The sequence below is a fragment of the Eutrigla gurnardus genome (genome assembly GCF_963514095.1).
Source record: "Eutrigla gurnardus genome assembly, chromosome: 16".
NCBI lineage: Eukaryota > Metazoa > Chordata > Actinopteri > Perciformes > Triglidae > Eutrigla > Eutrigla gurnardus.
In genome coordinates, this window is record NC_139927.1 from 20,037,886 (window position 1) to 20,056,888 (window position 19,003).

General features: G+C 41.1%; 1 protein-coding gene across 1 annotated transcript in view; it reads right to left on the reverse strand.

Moving 5' to 3' along the window:
* cnksr3 (cnksr family member 3) overlaps positions 1-4,815 on the reverse strand; it is a 42,103-nt gene extending 37,288 nt beyond the window's left edge. Inside the window, exon 1 of the mRNA XM_084031066.1 lies at positions 4,621-4,815. Coding sequence (XP_083887192.1) covers positions 4,621-4,672 — 52 coding nt within the window. The 5' untranslated portion in view covers positions 4,673-4,815. The remainder of the gene's footprint in view (positions 1-4,620) is intronic.
* Positions 4,816-19,003: the final 14,188 nt, after the last annotated feature.

The following is a 19,003-nucleotide window of genomic DNA, read 5'->3' on the forward strand; positions in this document are numbered from 1 at the left end:
AAATCCAACAATGATTTATTAAAAAATATATATTGTATAGCTGTTATCATGTATGTAGATATGCGTTACGTTGGTGTTTATTTTCCAGGGTTAAGGGATTCCTTGATTGTTCCATAAATTGTCAGAAATGAAAATATCAGATCACTTAATTTGTCCCAACAATCCAGAACACAAAGAATTTCAGTGTACTGTACCAAATAAGAAAGAAAAGCAGAGAATCTTCACAACTAAGAAGCTGGAACTGGATAATTGTTGGCATGTTTGATTACCGAAATTCTCAGTAGGTTAATAGATTAATCATATGACAGGAGTCCTGTGTGAACGTGACGCTGGACACTCCTGAACGACGTCAATGTTGCTCAAGGGGATGGGAAAAGGGCAGGAAGGAATCTGGATGTTTCCTGAATTACCGGTGAGCTCAGTCTCACTGATAATGCTAACGTTGCCAGCAAAGAAAGATGGGCAGTTTAATAAACATCAGATTTTATAAACCTTTCGGAAGTTTTATGTTCAAAAAGTTCAAATCTATGGAATAAAAAGTACAATGTTTTCCTTTGAATTGTAGTGGAGTAGAAGAAAGTGGCATGAAACGTGAAGACCCAAGTACCTCAAATTTATACACTGTAAGAAAATTATCCGTGGGGGAAAAACAGACAATGTTCTGGCAGAAAATGACCAGTAGTACCTATTCTGTTAAGTTTATGGACATGTCCTTAAATCCTAAAACAGAAAAGTTTTCAGATTGACAGTATATGAACTGTACCATTCACAGACACTTCCGTCAAAAATACATTATACTAAAAAAAATGACACTATCAAACTTAACTTCTTCTCTTGTGCTTGCAAAATTATTACGAAGTCAACCCATATTCCCCATCCTGCCCCAAAGAATTCATGGAATTCCCTCTCCTGAAAAACACCTCCAACTGCCATGATATTCCAGGATTAGTGCTTATGCTCAACTGGAGCGGCTCGGTGACAGCCGGCCTGTGGGAACCAACTCCAGATCAAACAGGAGGGACTTTAACGAGAACGACTGAACCTCCCATGGAAGAACCTGTTGCTGAGTCGTACAAGGCATGCGCGCACACACACATGCATGCACACACGTAGAGGGAGGCAGTAATCTGCTAATACACTGTAAATACTACACCGGATCAATGGTCAACAGGTCAATGACAAAGGAATAAAAAATGCAAGCAGAAGTCTGCAGGAACATTTTGAGACTGTTTAAGTGATCTATTAGTCAAAAGTATTTTTAGCCCAGCTTGCAGAATACAACTACAACTTCCACGTTATGAGGCACAGCAGGAAAGAGGGTGATTAATTCACATTACAATGTTTGCGAATAAAGGCATCAACTAACCATCATGTAAAATGTACAATATAGTTTACCAAAACACAGAAGCACAATCATTACTCTTTTAAATCTTGACAGAGGCAGCACAAACCAGATCCACCCCATCCGTTCTTACCTTTCACAATAAAAGCCCTAGACATATACAGCTTAACTCAGGCTGGTCTCATTCAGCTTTCGTGCTAAAAACTACGAAAAGTAAAGCACGATATTTTCGTATGCTTTCCTACGTATGCCACAGAGCCGTGGTCACGTGACCGATGCACTTTATGCTGGTTATTAGACAGCATCAGAATGTCGTCTACATTGCATGCATTATGACTTCGAAAAACGATTACCAAACCTAACCTAACCTAACCTAACCCTAACAAACGAAAGATCATATACATTCACTGAAGGAATAATATGAGAACAAAATGCAGATTTTTCGCTAGGAATGTCATCAGAACGTACTTTAATGTGGAAACGGCCTTAAAACGCTGCATTATGCTGCATTTTCCACTATGAATAAAAGGAATGGAAGACAATTATACGCTAGGAATGTCATCAGAACGTACTTTAATGTGGAAACGGCCGTAAAACGCTGCATTATGCTGCATTTTCCACTATGAATGAAAGGAATGGAAGCCATTTTTCACTGCAGGGAATTGAGCATGCGCACTGGTGTCATTGGATATTCGTAGGATAATGCACGAAAGTAATTTTGATATTCGTAGGATAATACACAAAAAAATGTTACATAACTTTTCGTACGTTTCCATACGAACCTTCATGAGAATACGTTGCAGGCTTAACTATTTACCAGAAAAAAAACAAAATTCAGCAATTGAGCATTTTACTAAAAGGAAACACAATAGAATAGCTTACAGTAGCTTCGGCTATACAACAGTTTAGCTCAGACAGACACTCTGAATCAATAGGATCCTGGTTGGTGGTTTGCCTGAGAGAATCTTTTCGTATTATTATTATCATATGTTATTGGAAAAGTGATGCAACTGTCACACACGTACCAGACAATGTTGAGAAAATTGACCATAAAAAAAGATGTTTGAGGATAATCTTTATGTTTTAAATGTTTTTGAGAGAGTGACAGGAAACACAGGGACAGTATGAGCTTAATTGAGCCCTCCAGGTCATGTGACTGACCCCTGTGTGTTTGTAACTCTTTTCATGCAGGACAAAAGTCTCATAGTCAGATGTGGTTAAATGGTAGCGCTGCCATAGTAAACTGTCACCGCGACCTTTTGACTCACCACACGACAGGAGGCCGACCTTTATCAAGAGCTGGTATTGTTATTGACGGCCAGCAACACTCAGCTCGGCATTGTCTGTGCTGCTGAATGACATGTGTATTGGTATGTGCATTTATGCTATTGAAGGACAAGCTAGGATGAATGGATGCCAACTTTCTCACAATAGTTAATTAGACTCGTACAAAGATACGAAGACACAAAGATGGGAAATTTACATTATGGCATTTTGCCTTCTTGGGCTGGGTACCAAAGTTACTCTTAATACACAAGTTACTGTAACCACACTACACTACCATATTTTTTTTATTCATCATGCCAGGGTTAAAAATGTTGCAAATTAACAAAACTAATGCAACATTTTCCACTTCCTCAACACATACCCAATCAAATTTTACGGGGCTTGTTGCATATAAGACAAGTTATAAACAACTGTTTGCCGTTTCCAGGCCAGCTCATTGTTTTGGAGGACATTTAGAGCAATATTTTTGCTATTTTTCTCAGGTTTTCCAGGTCCAGTATGCATGGGAAATCCTGTACGCATCTTTTAATGATGCAGTGATTATGATAATTACAATGTAAAAACAACGGTTACCACGTAAGAGACAACTGAGGCTTCAAACGCTGCAACAGAAACAATTCCCCTCCTGCTGCTGCTTGTTCAAACCTCCTGGTAATTACAAACAGGTCTCTTTTAAACCAGAATCCTGGGCAACATTGACATTTTATTGCCGATCTGTTAACTGGTCGGGCCTGTTTATTGCTTAATGACACACTGTAACAAAAAGGAAGACTTGGCTCAGTGCTATGTGTAAATCCCAACCAGCTGCTACACAACCACCAAGTTCAACAACCGATCAGAAATATGACAGTCAGTAAAAACAAAAGGTAAACACGGTAACAATCTGCAGCCTGTTACTGAGCCAACACAAGCCTAATTAACCCAGACCATATAGAATATATTTCACAATTTAAAATCTTGGACCAATTTTATTCAAGCAAAGTTCCTGTGCTGCTTTTAGACAATGGCTTTTTTTTCCAAATGTTTTTCGTGGAAAACATGGATATATTCATTTAAAAGACATCAGCATCAAAACTCAGGTGAAGTATCTGCACTCATATCAGAAATGTGACACCACCCAGCCCTAGATCCGACATGAAACACAATCAGTGATCCATGTGTTAAACAACCGCTTCCCACAAAAAAAATCCCAAAATACAACATGGATAAAACCACACAGGGACTAAATCTGGAGGGCCAGCCTGAGCTTTCAATTATGATCAATTGAAAAATCTTAATGTTTAATGTGTGAATGCTGCCACGATGTAAACTCTCAAAGATTCACCTGGAAATCACAAGTTACCCTAGCTTCCATAATAACATTTTACATAATTAATGTACACACATTAATATAGTTTCATCTTCATGGTACAAATAAATTATCCATGCTTTAATTTGAGCCTAAAAGTACAACAAACAACAGAAAACCACAGGTACGTGTACTTACTTGAGTATAACTAAGGTTTCTAGTTACTTTACAGATTAAGAATAAAACATGTAATCAACAAATTAATTATTCAGCATAATGAATACTTTTACTTTTGGTAGTAATTTAATGCTATCATTTTGTACTTGTAGTAAAATACCATTTTGAAAGCAGGGCTTTTCACTCGAGTATTTCTACACTGCGGTATTGCTATTTTTACTTAAGTACACGATCCGAGTACTTCACTTTATACGTGAATATACATCTTCTACGGTCAAAATTACAGATTATTGCTTTAATTTGACAGATAAAAGCACATAAACAATTGCATTAAATTGTTTTAATACTATCTGTGATTTCATGGAACAAGTTGAAGGTGAGGAACATTAAAACTTCCAAACTCAAACCAAAGAGCAGTGACAGTACTAACTTAACCGTTGTTTCCTCTTCAAAGCTAACTGCTAACAACATGACCGTTAGTTTGTTCAGTATTAACGTTAGCTAGGTCTCACTCTGACAGTCTTACCTCTCATCCAGTTCACCACTTGCTGTGGGGTCCACTTGCTCACAGTCTCCATTTCTCCGACCAGCTGTCCTCCGGGGTTTAATGTCTCTCTCGCTTCTCCAAACCACCGAAGTAAGCAGTCATTCGGGCGTGATTAACGGAGGACTTTCCGTTACAGCGCAGGAGACAAACGCGATACGCACGACCCGACACTTCGCCGCGCACTAACTGACTGAGCTAGTGGAGAAAGTTTACAGTCAAAGCAGAACACATGCGCGCGGGGCGGGTGTCGGGTTACCACGGGGTTTAACCACGCCCCCTACCCTTCTCCTCCAATCCCACCAGGGCATGTTCAGGTGTGTGGGAACGACGGGACATCGGAGCTTCAGGGAGACAGGTCTGGCTACATAACTGCATCTTTTATGGATTTTAACTCGTTTTGTAATTATTGTATTCCTCGCTATACATGTATATTTATATTATTATTATTATTATTTGATCACCTATTTTCTATATATATTATAACACTTCATTATACCATATACAGGATATTATAGTTGATAGTCTATTAGATTACTGTACTATATTATAAACATGATATGGTATCACTACAACCTTACTTAACCTCATACTCACAGGCTTAACACACGTTAACGCCGTTTACGCACCTCTGGAATTTTGGAAATAGCGTTTAAGCACCTCTGAGTGTCGTTTACTCAAATGTAAATTAGTTGATCCACGTTTACGTTTACATGCCGTTTACGTCTGCCTAAATAGATTTTTGCGCTGCATGATAGGTACGTGTCAGTGACCAATCACTGCCTGTGGCAGCTATCAGGAAGCGGCAGGTTGTCTTTATTGATCAGTGGATATTAGGTGATTTCATTTGTGAAGCGTCCCTGCAGTGTCTCACCTACAGATACAAGCACAAGGCCTCGACACATTCAGTCAGTGAAGGTAACGTCACCACCAGTGAGTTATGTTGAACAAAGTTTATTTTTCTCTTCCAATGCAATCTCAGGTATAAAGTCACAACGAGCAGGTGAGGATGATGTTGATGTCATCACTTCGTAGGGAAATAAAGAACAAGCACTCTGGCAGGAAGTTTACTTAAGATGCTCCTCTAACAGAAAGGTGTGTGAACGTGGAGCTGGGCTGCAGCAGGCTAAATAAAGTGACAGGCTGACTAACAGCTGTACCCAAGACAGAATTCCCCAATCCAATTCCTTGTACATGTATTTTACAGGCAGTGGTGAGACAGGCAGGGGTGAGACAGGCAGTGATAAGAGAGGTGGGACAGGAGAGGGAGGAGAAAGAGAGAGGAGGATAGTAGGGGAAATAAAGAAAGAGGCCAGCAGACAGTGGAGAAGAGGAGAGAGAGGAAAAGAGAGAAGAGGAACAGAGGATGAAGTCACAGATGTAGATAAACAGAGAGAAGAGAAAAAAAGAGACGAGGAAAGCCCTAAAGTTTAGCATTTTTCTGTAATGTGATAACATTTGTGGTTCCCAGAAGCTGCCATTGATTTAGTTAGTTTTGTTTTTTTAAACAGACCTGCTCTGACCTTTTTGTTTTCTGTATGAGGACACAGTTGGTTGATCTTTTTTTTTATAGGCCTGCTGATGTTTAGTGCTGTTTTATTTTGATTACATAAAACACTGACACTACAATAGATTTGTTAATCTGATATTGAAAAAATACTGTAGTTAATTTGTAACAAGCCCGATCATACAGGAAACTTGAACCTGTTCATACAAAACCAAATTTATGTAATTTGTGATACAGTGAATTTACATTTTTTCCTTTAGAGCAAATGAAAATGGATAGCAGAATTTACAATACGGCATGAGAATTTCATTCGATGCTCACAAACCAAATGCAGAATGTTGGAACTAATATACCAACAAATATAACATTTCCTTTAGACTTTTACAAGGCAGTGCGATTGAGCAATTAGCTTTAAATCAAAGACAGATAAATATAGTGTTTATGCAGCCCGGCCTCCTCTGTATGGAACAAAGCTTTCACATGGCAGATTATCACATTAAAAACGCCTTCAGCCTTTAATCACATCTTTCATCTCCGGAGCTCCAGAGCAGCTCTGTCATGTGTGCTGGGTGTTGGCTTGTTAAACTTTTTTAGGGTCTGCAGACGTTTCCCATGGGAAGAGCACATCAGGCTGTGGCGGCTGAGAAGAAACACACAACACAGATATTGCATTATTCATTGTACTCCACGATCTGAAAGTATAGCACAGAACAGGCGACATCATCAAAATGTTTGACCTAAAAGTGGATGTGAAGGAAATATCACCGAAGCACAGAAAGCAAAACCACGAGTTGAAGGAAATCTTTCATCCAGTCGTTTAACTTGACTTTAACCACCAAATGCTGATGTAACGCAGCAAAAAATGAAGGCATTTTCACACTAATTATAGATTGGACGTCTGTGAAAACCATACATCTTCCACCACTTCTTTGGTTCCCAACTTGCAGAACAGAGCAATGCTAAGTTACCAAGTAATAAGAAAATTAACCGAATTTGGTGCAGCAGAAACATGATTTTTCTGCTTTCCTTAATTAGCTCGTGGACCTTTTTGATTTGTCTACACAGTAAAATCTCAGAAGCGCTGCTCTGAAAGGCCACCTCCTCGACTCCTTTCTAGAGATTTCCAAGATTTCAATCACGCCATTTTCTCTGTGTAGGTAAGGTCCTGCTAATTACATAATAAACTAATCATTTGCAATTCAACAGAATAAACATTTTCAGAATAGCTTTATGCCACTTTACCATTTGCACCAGCTGATTTCTTTGGTCTTGAAATACTGAATTCGAAAAGGCTAGCGTGACTGAGTTGTTGGCTAGCTTAACCTGCAAGCAACCGCTAACGTTATCATCGAACCAGACAGAAGAGCCACAGTTGACGCTGTTAATACAGTGTCAATGGTGATTGTGTGGTGGTGAAATGTCTCTCAGCGAGGATAACGCGGTGGACAGTCCCCGGTGCAAGTCGCTACCTGGAGGATCCTTTATAACAAATCCCTTCACGCCATCCAATCACAGTCTGAGGCATTTCTTTGCTGGAGACAGATGGCTGCTGCTGCTCTCCTCCTCATGGTTCTTTCTCTTTCGTCCCCGAGTCTTTGAACACTGAGCAGACTCTTTGGTGAACCGACAGAGGGCTGACATGAGGACTTGTCCATCTGCCTCGTAGTCGCTCACCCTCCAGCGGTTTGTCAGCTTGGTGCTGGCACAGCGGTAAACTGGAGAGATGACTCTGGTAACAGTCCTGCCATCAACCTCCATGGGTCGGACACAGTTTCTGAAGTCCCCCTTCAGGGCTCCCAGGCTCGCCTTCTCAGGAAGAGGTGGAGTCAGTATGGGATGAAGAGAAGGAATGGAGCCTACAGGGGGCTCCACCAGACCTGATGGTGTGATGCCCTCTTTCTCCTCCTGCTCCGCATCGTCAAAGAAGGGTGTGGCGGTCAGCTGGGAGCGGAAGTTTCCCTTGTAGGGGATCATCGGGAAATCTCTGGAGCCTGTGATGAGGTTGTGGTACAGGCTCAGGATGGAGACCCTCATGGACTCGATGCTGGAGCTGCTCAGAGGACGGTTCCTCATGTGCGTTAGGATGAGCTGAAGGTCTCGTCCTGGCTGAGGCAGAGCAGCTGAATGGAGGGTCAAGAACAGGAAAAGGTTAGTGACATAATCAGGATGACATGATTGGACTCATTAAGACCAAGATTAACGAGTCAAAATAGCTTCAAAGACACACAGAACAACATAAAAGAGTCTTAATGAGGAAAACCTTATTTAAGATGATTTATGTGGTTTAAGTCCAGCATGAATAATGTAGGCTAAAGACTTTACCACACTACATGATGTTAAAGAGCATCCTATTTCTGGTTATTACAATTCAAACTAAAAACGGAGATTTTGACACACACACACACACACGCACGCACACACACACGCACGCATGCACGCACGCACGCACATACACACACACACACGCGCGCCCGTCTCTATGGCGCGTGCAACATACAGAACAGAACTTTTAGCAGTTCACAAAGTTTTCTCTTTCAACAATTCAGCACTGGCTCGTAACAAGTTGAACTTCACTGTCAGCGTCCAGGTGCAGAATGTAATAGAACGATGAGGCTTCAGCTTTTAAATGAGCGGCGGAACGCGTCATTACGCATCACCATGACTACCAGTGGAATATTAAGACTTTGTTTTATGTGAGTTTGATTTCTTTCAAACCAAACCCTGATTATATCAGAGCTGAAACTATGATACTCATGAAGTGAGCAGGCATCAACAGAAATGAATCGGTGGATGAAATAGTGAAATATTGGTTAACGTGCAGTAAAGCTGCTGACTTTGATGACGTAGAGGAAAAGAGGTCTGGAGAGTTACTTTATGTATGAGAAAAGATCCGTTCATAAAAGGCTAGATCTATAGTTATAGAATAGAAAGACCTTCATTAAATCAAGTCTTCAATGAATTCTGAATGAAACTGACTGCAGATATAACATATTATATAAAACTATTATTAGATTTAGATATAACACATATTATGTAGATATAACACATATTATGTAGATATAACACATATTATGTAGATATAACACTTATTAGATTTAGATATAACACATATTATGTAGATATAACACATTTCAATGCTGCTGGATGCTTCTATATGGATATAAATGTGCTCACCAGAAAAACAGATCGATCAAAGTTAAAGACGCATCGAAAGTATTTTTTCCGTTTGCGGAGTTTGCGTCCAAACAACAATAAATACTGAGGTGTACAAATACACACGGAGGACACTCGGGTCTCCACAACTTGCCTCGTATCATCGCTTTATTAGGTAGTCTTTATTCTTTCTGTCAAGTTCAGTATAAGTTAATATATGAATAGATCTTGAAACATATCACATTTAAATGAAAAATTAACTTAAGAATAAATTAATTTTAATTAGAAAATAAATAAGTTTATATATACATTAATATACATTAACATACTTATTATTATTATTATTATTATTATTATTATACATGGATAAATAATGCAATTAATAAATAAAGGTTATTAATCATGAAACAGACAACTGCTGTTATTGTTACTCTAACACGTTTCGTCTGTTTAACACATTATGGCAGCATCTTTTGGTAAAATTGAAAAAACAGCAATCTAATAAAAAATACTTACAATAAAAATAATAAAATAATAACAGGTGACCTTAAAACATAACGAACGATCAGGTTTCGCTCCTCATTCAGTCCATGTAGTGATGATGTGTTTTTGATCAAAAGAAGTCCAAGTTTTCTTTTTCAAAACGGTGTGTTGTTAGAAAGTGTCATAAAGGTGTGATTGTTTAAGGTATAATGATTTGAATGCTGTTGTTAGAATAATGATGATCTTGCAAAAACACAGATACATTCATGCATGTCTTATCTTGTTTCTGTAATTTATTTACTCCAGTCAGATTCATCACGTGATGTATGCATCTGCTCTCATGTGGTCCACCATCACCTTCAGGTTTGACCCTTTTCCTGATTCAGCTCCTGAAAGCATGACTGTCAGTATGTGCTGCTGCACCCTCAGGTGGTGGATGACTGCTACTACACCTTCCTCAATGACGAGACTGGAGGTCCACTTTGCTCCATCCTCCAGAGACATCCCGTCTTTCTCATAGGATTAGTATGAAGCCCATGCAGTCATGGTCACATTTACCTGTTGAGGTCACATTTACCTGCTGCCTCCAAGTTCCCATAAAAAGAGCACAATCATATTGAATGAAGGAATACAGATGAGTATTTCACCCCTACATGAATTCAAAGAGACAGGCTAATTATACATTGTAAATATATAGTTCAAAGCCACTTCTGAGGGAATTCTCGGCCAGGGTCAAAATTGTCTCGAACCATACAGTGAAGTCATGAAATATGAACAGTATGGAAGGATTAAGGTCAACCCATTACCCTGATCTTAATGAGGATCTTGATTTCAGTCATTTCCTGTAAGATTTTTCCACTGTTATAGAGAGATTTGTGTAGCTAAACATCACTGTCATTTGATGAGGTAGGATGTGTTTACATGACATTTAAGGTGTTCTTTCTGTACCTTTATAGTGTACATTCTGTGTCTTGAGAGGTCATTTTTTTACTTTTGTATTTACTTTTGTTTCTTGGGACGTCGCCCCCTGCTGGCGACATTAATTAATTGAAAAGGCGTAGACTAGATGACATGAAGTGAACACTTTCTCAGAGTGGTTGACTGATGGCTGATTGTCTGCACCTCCTGATTTGCTCACACCTGCTGTAGAAGATATTTTCACGACATGCTTTCTCTGTAACTTCCTGAAGAAGGCTGGATGCTGAAACACATTGAGGTATTGTTTGTATTTATTTTCTACCTGTGGGGGATGTGATCGTTTAAATGAAGGCATTTTAAAACCTTCTTGGAGACGAGTGTCAGGGTTCCATTCACCACCACTGTATTTGGGTGTTCTTGTTGAGATTGTTTTGTGCATCAAACTGAGAAATGTGAAGAGACTTCAATGATTTAGGCTAGAAGTCAGATGAAGAACACATGAAGTTTCATGCAGACTTTTACTGTTTAAACCCACTTCATCACTCAGACGTACTGCAGTGGAGACAGAGATTATTATTAATGTAACTTCTACCATTATTATTCTACTAAACCATACCACTGTGATGTAACTTCAGATGTGACACACCTTTGACCTTTTATACTTGTAGTAGGGATTAATCCTAGTTATTGTTGGTGAGACAGAACAGATCAAAACAAACACACAGTGGTTCAAATGGACATTATGGAATCAGTTTTCTCCAGATGTGCTAAGAATCAACACAAACACACAATGTCGCTTCATGTGAAACTGGTTTATTAAAGACAAATGCACCAAAAAAAAAAAACCCATGAAGGATCAATCAATCAATCAATCAATCAATCAATCATTCAAATTGTATTTGTATAGGCCTTTCCAATAACCAGACGGTACCCAAAGTGCTTTACATCAAAGCAATAAAATAATTCATAAAGACAGAAGACAGTGCAACAAAAATAAATGTATATTTGTCTTTTTTAGGAGAGGGTTCCCAGTCCATCCTGTCTCCTTTAGTCGTCTAGTCTACTCTGGTCTGGACTGGACTGGTCTGGTCTGGACTGGACTGGTCTAGTCTGGACTGGTGTGGACTGGACAGGTCTGGTCTGGTCTACTCTGGACTAGTCTGGTCTGGATTGGTGTGGTCTGGTCTGGTATGGTATGGACTGGTCTTGTCTACTCTGGACTGGTCTGGTCTACTCTGGACTGGTCTGGTCTGGTCTGGATTGGTGTGGTCTGGTCTTGTCTGGTATGGACTGGTCTTGTCTACTCTGGACTGGTCTGGTCTGGTATGGACTGGTGTAGTCTGGTGTGGTCTGGTCTGGACTGGATTGGTCTGGACTGGTCTAGTCTGAACTGGACTGGTCTAGTCTGGCAAGAGGGGACATAGTTCAACATGAACACAATCTATTTCACTTGTAGATTTCCTGTAAAGGCTGACTTACCAATCAGTTCCCTTTGGTGACGTTTCAGTGCAGAGCTGATCTTTAAAGGTCAGAACATTTGGCTCCCAGGTTTTACTTGTCCTGCCTGTCATTGGTGGATCAGTTGGAGGTCTGCAGCTCCTGCAGCTCTAATGTTCCCTAGTTTGAGTCTCTTTCCTCGCATAAATGTAAAGCTTGATCTCAACCGATGATGAGTCAGCAACATGAAATCCCATTGGCGGTGTTTCAGTTAGGGAGTCCCCCCCACTGTCTCACTCTACCACTCGTCAGTCTTGCTTCGGACGTGTTGACTTCCCCCCCCTCCATTTTCAAAGCAAACCAAAGCAGTGTTCTTCTCACAAACACTATATATATATATATATATATATATATATATTGATATATAGAAGTTAGTTAGCTTTAACGTCAGTTAGCTAATGCTTACTTACTTTAGTTCGCTATATATGCTAGCTGAATTAGTTATGCTATGTCGCTTTATTCGCAACGTCCTCCTCTGTGTCTCTGGTGTCGTTATCTCTCTGGCTCGGTGTGAAACAGTTGGATCGTGGATTAAGCAGATGGTTTTGTGGCATTATGTCAGCAAGAGAAAACGTCACGGTAACGAGTAAAATCAGCAGCAACCAAGAATAAAATTTCTGCCCCTTTTTCAAAACCAGGGACCTTTCACGTGTGAGGCAAATGTGATAACCACTACACTACAGAAACGGTTAGCAAAGTTCATTAGCATATTCTATGCTAGCATAAGCCCTGCAATGCATTCTTATAGCGAACTAAAGTAAGCAGGGGAGTGTCGAGAGAGGGTGTGCCACCGCCTCTCCACATGGCTCGTGTCAAAATTGACCCGTACCATACTGTGAAGACATGGAATATGAACAGTATATAGAGAGTTAAGACCTATTCAGAGGAAGGCCTCCACAATCCTCGGAGGTCTTCTGAAGACTCTGCTGCATCTGCGTTCTTTGAGCGGAAGCTGAAGGTCGCCAAAAAGAGAGGGGCCGAATGGAGGTAGGTGGCAGTAGAGAGGCCAAAGAGGACATCAGCGTTGCAGCTGCCAACAGATCGTCTGTGCAGGTTCTGTCACCAGCCTCTGAAGCAGGACCCCCACAGCCCATATATACCACTTTACCCGGGTGGTCTGGGAAGTACATCTACTGCCCCTCCATCTACTGAGTGTTGTGCCTGTACAAGGAGTAGGGTGTGGTGAAGGAGACGACCTGGGGGGCGTTCCAACAGTCTGACTTTGGTCGCAGAGAAGAGGAAGTTATCATTAACCCACCAACCTCAAATACACCCTCATACACAGCACTGATCAATATATTGCACTAGTATGAATGGTATTATTAAATTATAATTAATGATTATTGCAGAATACAAATATTATAATAATATAGTTAATATAGTATGAATATAGCATTACTTAATAGCACTATAATACATGTAATAATTGTACTAGAATAAATAGTTATTGCCCTAGAATCCTGTTAGGGGCCGGCTCAAAGGATGCAGCAAAAACAGGAGACGAGACAAGTTAAAAGTAATAAATACACTTTTATTTGTTAAACCAAAAGGACCAAACAAATGTGAAAGGTCAGTGATCAGTAATATGCAGAGTGGATGTGTCTTTATTAAATAAAGCAACAGCCATGTAACAGAGGAGGCAAGAAGTAAGAGCGATCCATGTTCCTGTGATGAGCTTTTATACAATCAGGTGTGGCTCATTAGCTTTTAATGTCCTCCAAGACACAGACCCCTACTGGATAGGAGGGTTTGTCACAATACATTTAATTATTATACTAGAATACGCATGTTTGCATTAAAATAAATAGAATTAGTGAATTAAAATAATATAATTATTGCAACTTTACATGCACACCACTGTGCCTGTTATGTCATCAGTCTTATCTTGTATATAAGATAAACCCCTATTGTTCCCCAGAGGGGACACAATGCCATTGTAGTGTGTATGCATGTAGAGGTTACAATATTTGTTCTCAGTCAGGTTTAAACTTAAAACAATACATTTCTGTCTCTTCACAGAACACATTCAGGATCTTGTTCGGACAATATGCAAGATATAGAGTTTCTTTCAAAACATTGAACAAATTGGCATTGCCTATAACTATATTCACTAATTTTTGGTCGGAATTGTGTGAATGTTGGCAGTAGGTTCAATTTCCCACACCTCAGGTTGACTGTAAAGGCATCGTGAGTAAGTTAGTTGTTTTTGCTCTGATGTCCAATCCACCATGAAAGACCTGCCGGAGTACAGGTTAGAAAATACACGGCTGAACTGTGTTTGAATTCGTTTATAATTGTGTTAAATATTATCGGACATAATAACGTTTATACTTGGGCCAACATATTGATTATGTAGTGATAAACAACTATTAGCTAACGTTAGTTAGGTAATGCTAACTAACTTTAGTTCGCTAATGCTAGCAGAATTAGTTATGCTATGTCGCTTTATTCGCAACGTCATCCTCCTCTGTGTCACTGGTGTCGTTATCTTTCTGGCTCGGTGTGAAACGTTGAATCGTGGATTAAGCAGATGGTTTTGTGGCATTATGTCAGCAAGAGAAAACGCCACGGAACAGAGCAAAATCAACAGCAACCAAGACGAATGTTTCCGCCCGGTTTCGAACCGGAGACCTGCCTTCGCGTGTGAGGCGAACGTGATAACCACTCAATACGAATACTGACGAACCCCTTTTGTTGGCACATTCCAAAGTGTATGCTGGCTAATACACGAACGTACACGCGCGCACACAGACACACGCACACCCATTAAATCAGTATATCACACGGAACATGCGCTCCAAGGTCCTCCATCAGTTTCCGTAGTGTAGTGGTTATCACGTTCGCCTCACACGCGAAAGGTCCCCGGTTCGAAACCGGGCGGAAACATTCTTCTTTATTTTCACACTATCAAACTCACACATGGCCAAAGGAGATTAGCAATCCTGAGGCGCCCATACTGGACACTCTACCACTCGTCACTCTTGCTTCAGATGTGTTGTCCAGCGTCAGGATTCTATCAAAGTGCTCTTTCTTCCTTTTGACAATATCCCCCGTCAGGGTCAGCACTTCTCCTCCCTTGCTGAACACAGTCCGAAACCACATATTCGGCCCGCGAATTAATATTTACTGGCCCGTTTAGTGGAAAAAAAACATTACAAAATGCTGGCCGTATAGTGGCCGATATGAGCTGCCCTCTCTCATCTCCGCGCAGCACAGTGTAGAATTGTTCTTCTTCGTGTACTTTACGCACTTGATGTTGTTCTGAAGACCGTCCGCCTCATTGAACCACCACAATGTGGCTTTCTACTTTGAAAAGTCGGAAAGTTGACATTGTATTTTGATAAGCTGCCGCACTCTTCAGACTCGTGGTGTGACCGGAACCGGACCGGAACTTTTATAATTAAAATGTGGCTGTGTCTCCGTCCAAAATCCGCTGCGCTCACGCTGCCTGCTCGCTAGGGCTGGGTATTGTTTAGAATCTCACGATTCGATTCGATTTCGATTCGTTGGGTCACGATTCGATTCAATATCGATTCGATTCGATATTGATTGAAATGCTTTGATATCGATTCAGTTTCAAGTAGAAATACACAAGTAAGAGTACCAGATCATTTTTTCAAATAATTTATTTAGTTTCATGCCTTATGAACAGCCGTGGTATAACTCATAGCATGATAAAACAGGACACTACTTAAACACTGAACTACAGTGCATGTAACCGCCGCGGAAGCTATGGTAGTAGACAGTAGTAGTGCAGATATACGGTTGAAATGCACATATTTGTTTATCTACTCTTCACTCATTTATTAAATGTATTTTCTCTTCCTGTTTCCCAGTGCAGTTGAGATACACAACTATGATCGCATTTGTCAATCGCGGTATTTTATTTTGAAAATTGCTTTTATTTTGAAAATTGCTTTTATTTTGAAAATTGGCCAGATTGTCTCGTGTTTCTTTAGCTGTGGCTGCAGACCCTGAATTGGGACACAGCTACTGTGTGATTTACTGCCAGAACTGACGCGTTCGCTCGCGGGACGCGCAAAAAATAGAGCAGACGCCGGAACGATCGCTTCACGGCGCGGGACGGCCGCGCCTATTCGCGGCGCTTCCACGGCCGGTGTGTACTCACTCCGGTCGCCATATTGTAATGGTTTGGTCTAGTGCGGCCCCCGTCCGTACAGCGCGAATCACACGAGGGTGTCGGTCACAGCGCCCCCACTGGCCAGGGGCTTGAATCGATTCAGAAGATTGCTGAATCGATATTGAATTGAGGGGAAAAGAATCGCAATGCATTGCTGAATCGATATTTTTACCCACCCCTACTGCTCGCACAGATCCGCTGGTATTCACATGCGCTGATGCAGGTCGAGCGTTGACTAGAAATATATATGCAGACGGCGCTCCTTCAAAACAACATCAAGCCATGCGTGTGTAGTATTATGTACAACAGGCAATTGGGCCGAATCGGGCAATCAACCGGCCATCATTCAAAACTAATCGAATAGCCCTGGCATACATGATGGGGCACAATGTTACGTCGAAAAAACCTGCGGCCACAGCCAGTGTCTCGTGACTTCAAGTTGACTCAGGGGCGAAACTGCCACTGAAAATACAGTTGAGTGTAAATTATGCCAGGCAAAGTGGTCTGATAGTAACAGCACTGGATCCATGCGCAACCACTTACAACAGCTTTGATTGAATGGGATTAGGAGGCGGTTGAATGGAAACAGAACCCTCTAGTGGTTATATGGCGCAACTGCGATAGAAAGACATCATAAATTTAAACGTGTAACCGGGTACACGTCGGTTAGAAGCCCCGTGTACACGTGTAGAAAAAAATTGTATACGTTGAAACCCTTAATATTATATATATATATATATATATATATATATATATATATATATATATATATATATATATAGCAAAATGGCGGCTACTGCGGGGAGTGCTGACTGTGGCGCTGAGATGCAGCGGCAAAAGGCTCCGGCTAAACAAGCCCAACATTCATCTGTATGGAAGTACTTCACTGAAGATGACACTAACTCCACTGTGAAGTGTCGGTTGTGTACGGCTGTACTGAAGTACAACAAGAACACGTCTGCTAAGCTCAAAATGAAAATGAAACACCCACTGCCAACAGCTAGCACTAGCAGTAATGCTAGCAGCGGCGAGCAACGCACTGCACAGAGGCAGACAAGAGTCAGCGATTTTTCCAGGCACCCAGTCACGGACAAGAGAAGACAGCAGATAACAGACTTGCTTGTGAACTTTGTTATCAAGGATATTCACCCACTTTCTGCTCTTTCTGGAGAAGGCTTCAGGAAGTCGTTTTTGGAGCCGGATTATACGATTCCGTCACACGCTACACTTTGGAGCAGCATCAAGCTCGCAATGATTGCCAAGGAGATAAAAGATAAAAGTGTCTCACTAACTACCGATCTGTGGACATCTTGTACCATGGATCCATATATTACCATCACGGCTCACTACAATACAGACACCTGGAAGTTAAAATCAAGAGTGATGTGCACCACTATCATGCCGGAGAGACACACCGCTGTGAATATAGCCCAGAGAGAATCCCACGTCAGACTGTCCTTCATCTACCCAGTCCTACTGAATGTGGCTGACAACAGAGACTCTGATCTGGCGGCTATTCGTTCCTTCAAAAACACCGTCCGGAAAGAGCTCAAAACCTGCTTCAAGCTGATGACGCGTTTGTTGGCAGAATCCATCCCGATCACGGCATGCATGCTAGATCCCTGGTTTAAGCATCTCAAGTTCCTCCCAGAAGATAGTAGAGAGAAAGCACAGGCGCGCCTGACTCAGCAGCAGACTGGATATACAGGTAAATATAGAACCATGTACACTGGTGTTTTATTTTGTATCTGTCTGGCTTGGTATGAACCAGTTGAATCATCACTTAACCACATCCAAACATACAGGTGTTCCTCTACCTGTTTCCGTAGTGTAGTGGTTATCACGTTCGCCTAACACGCGAAAGGTCCCCGGTTCGAGACCGGGCGGAAACATTAGCTCTTCTTTGGACACTCTAGCACTCCTTGCTCTTTCTTCAGCTGTGTTGTCCAACGTCAGGATCCCCTCAAAGTGCAAACCATAATCTTACAGAAATACAAAGAAGTTAAACATATAATGCAGGCAAAAGGCAACAGTTTCATCTGCCAAATGCAGGAAGGACAGGTGGCAAAAATTTGCCGACTGTGTGAATGCGGAAGTCGTATTAATAGTAGTAGTAGTAGTAGTAGTATAATATGACTGCCCCATCATAAGGACACTACTAGATCTGACTGATTAAATGCTAACCTAAACTTTGCTGATAGCTTAGTGGTAGAGTTACCCCCCCCTTGTTATGAGGCTCCTTGCAGCAGCCCCGGCTCGAATCTGCCCTTCGGCCGTCTTTTAAATCATGTTGTCGCTCTCTCTCGTCCCTTTAACTCTTACGATGTCCTTCCGCAATAAAAGGCCAAACATATAACTTTAAAATGATGATCTCCGCACACCAAGATTGGTCAGTAGGCAGTGTGTTTCTCCACGTTGATCTCTTATCAGGAACATAACCTGCTCCGGTGTGAACCTGTCAAAGCAGAAATTGAGCGGATTATTTTGTATCCATTGAACATGCGTGGAAAAAATCCTACATCAGTTTCCGTAGTGTAGTGGTTATCACGTTCGCCTAACACGCGAAAGGTCCCTGGTTCGAGACCGAGCGGAAACATTGTTGTTTATTCACGCTCACCCCGCGATATCAAACTCACGCATGCCCGAAGGAGATCAGCATTCCTGAG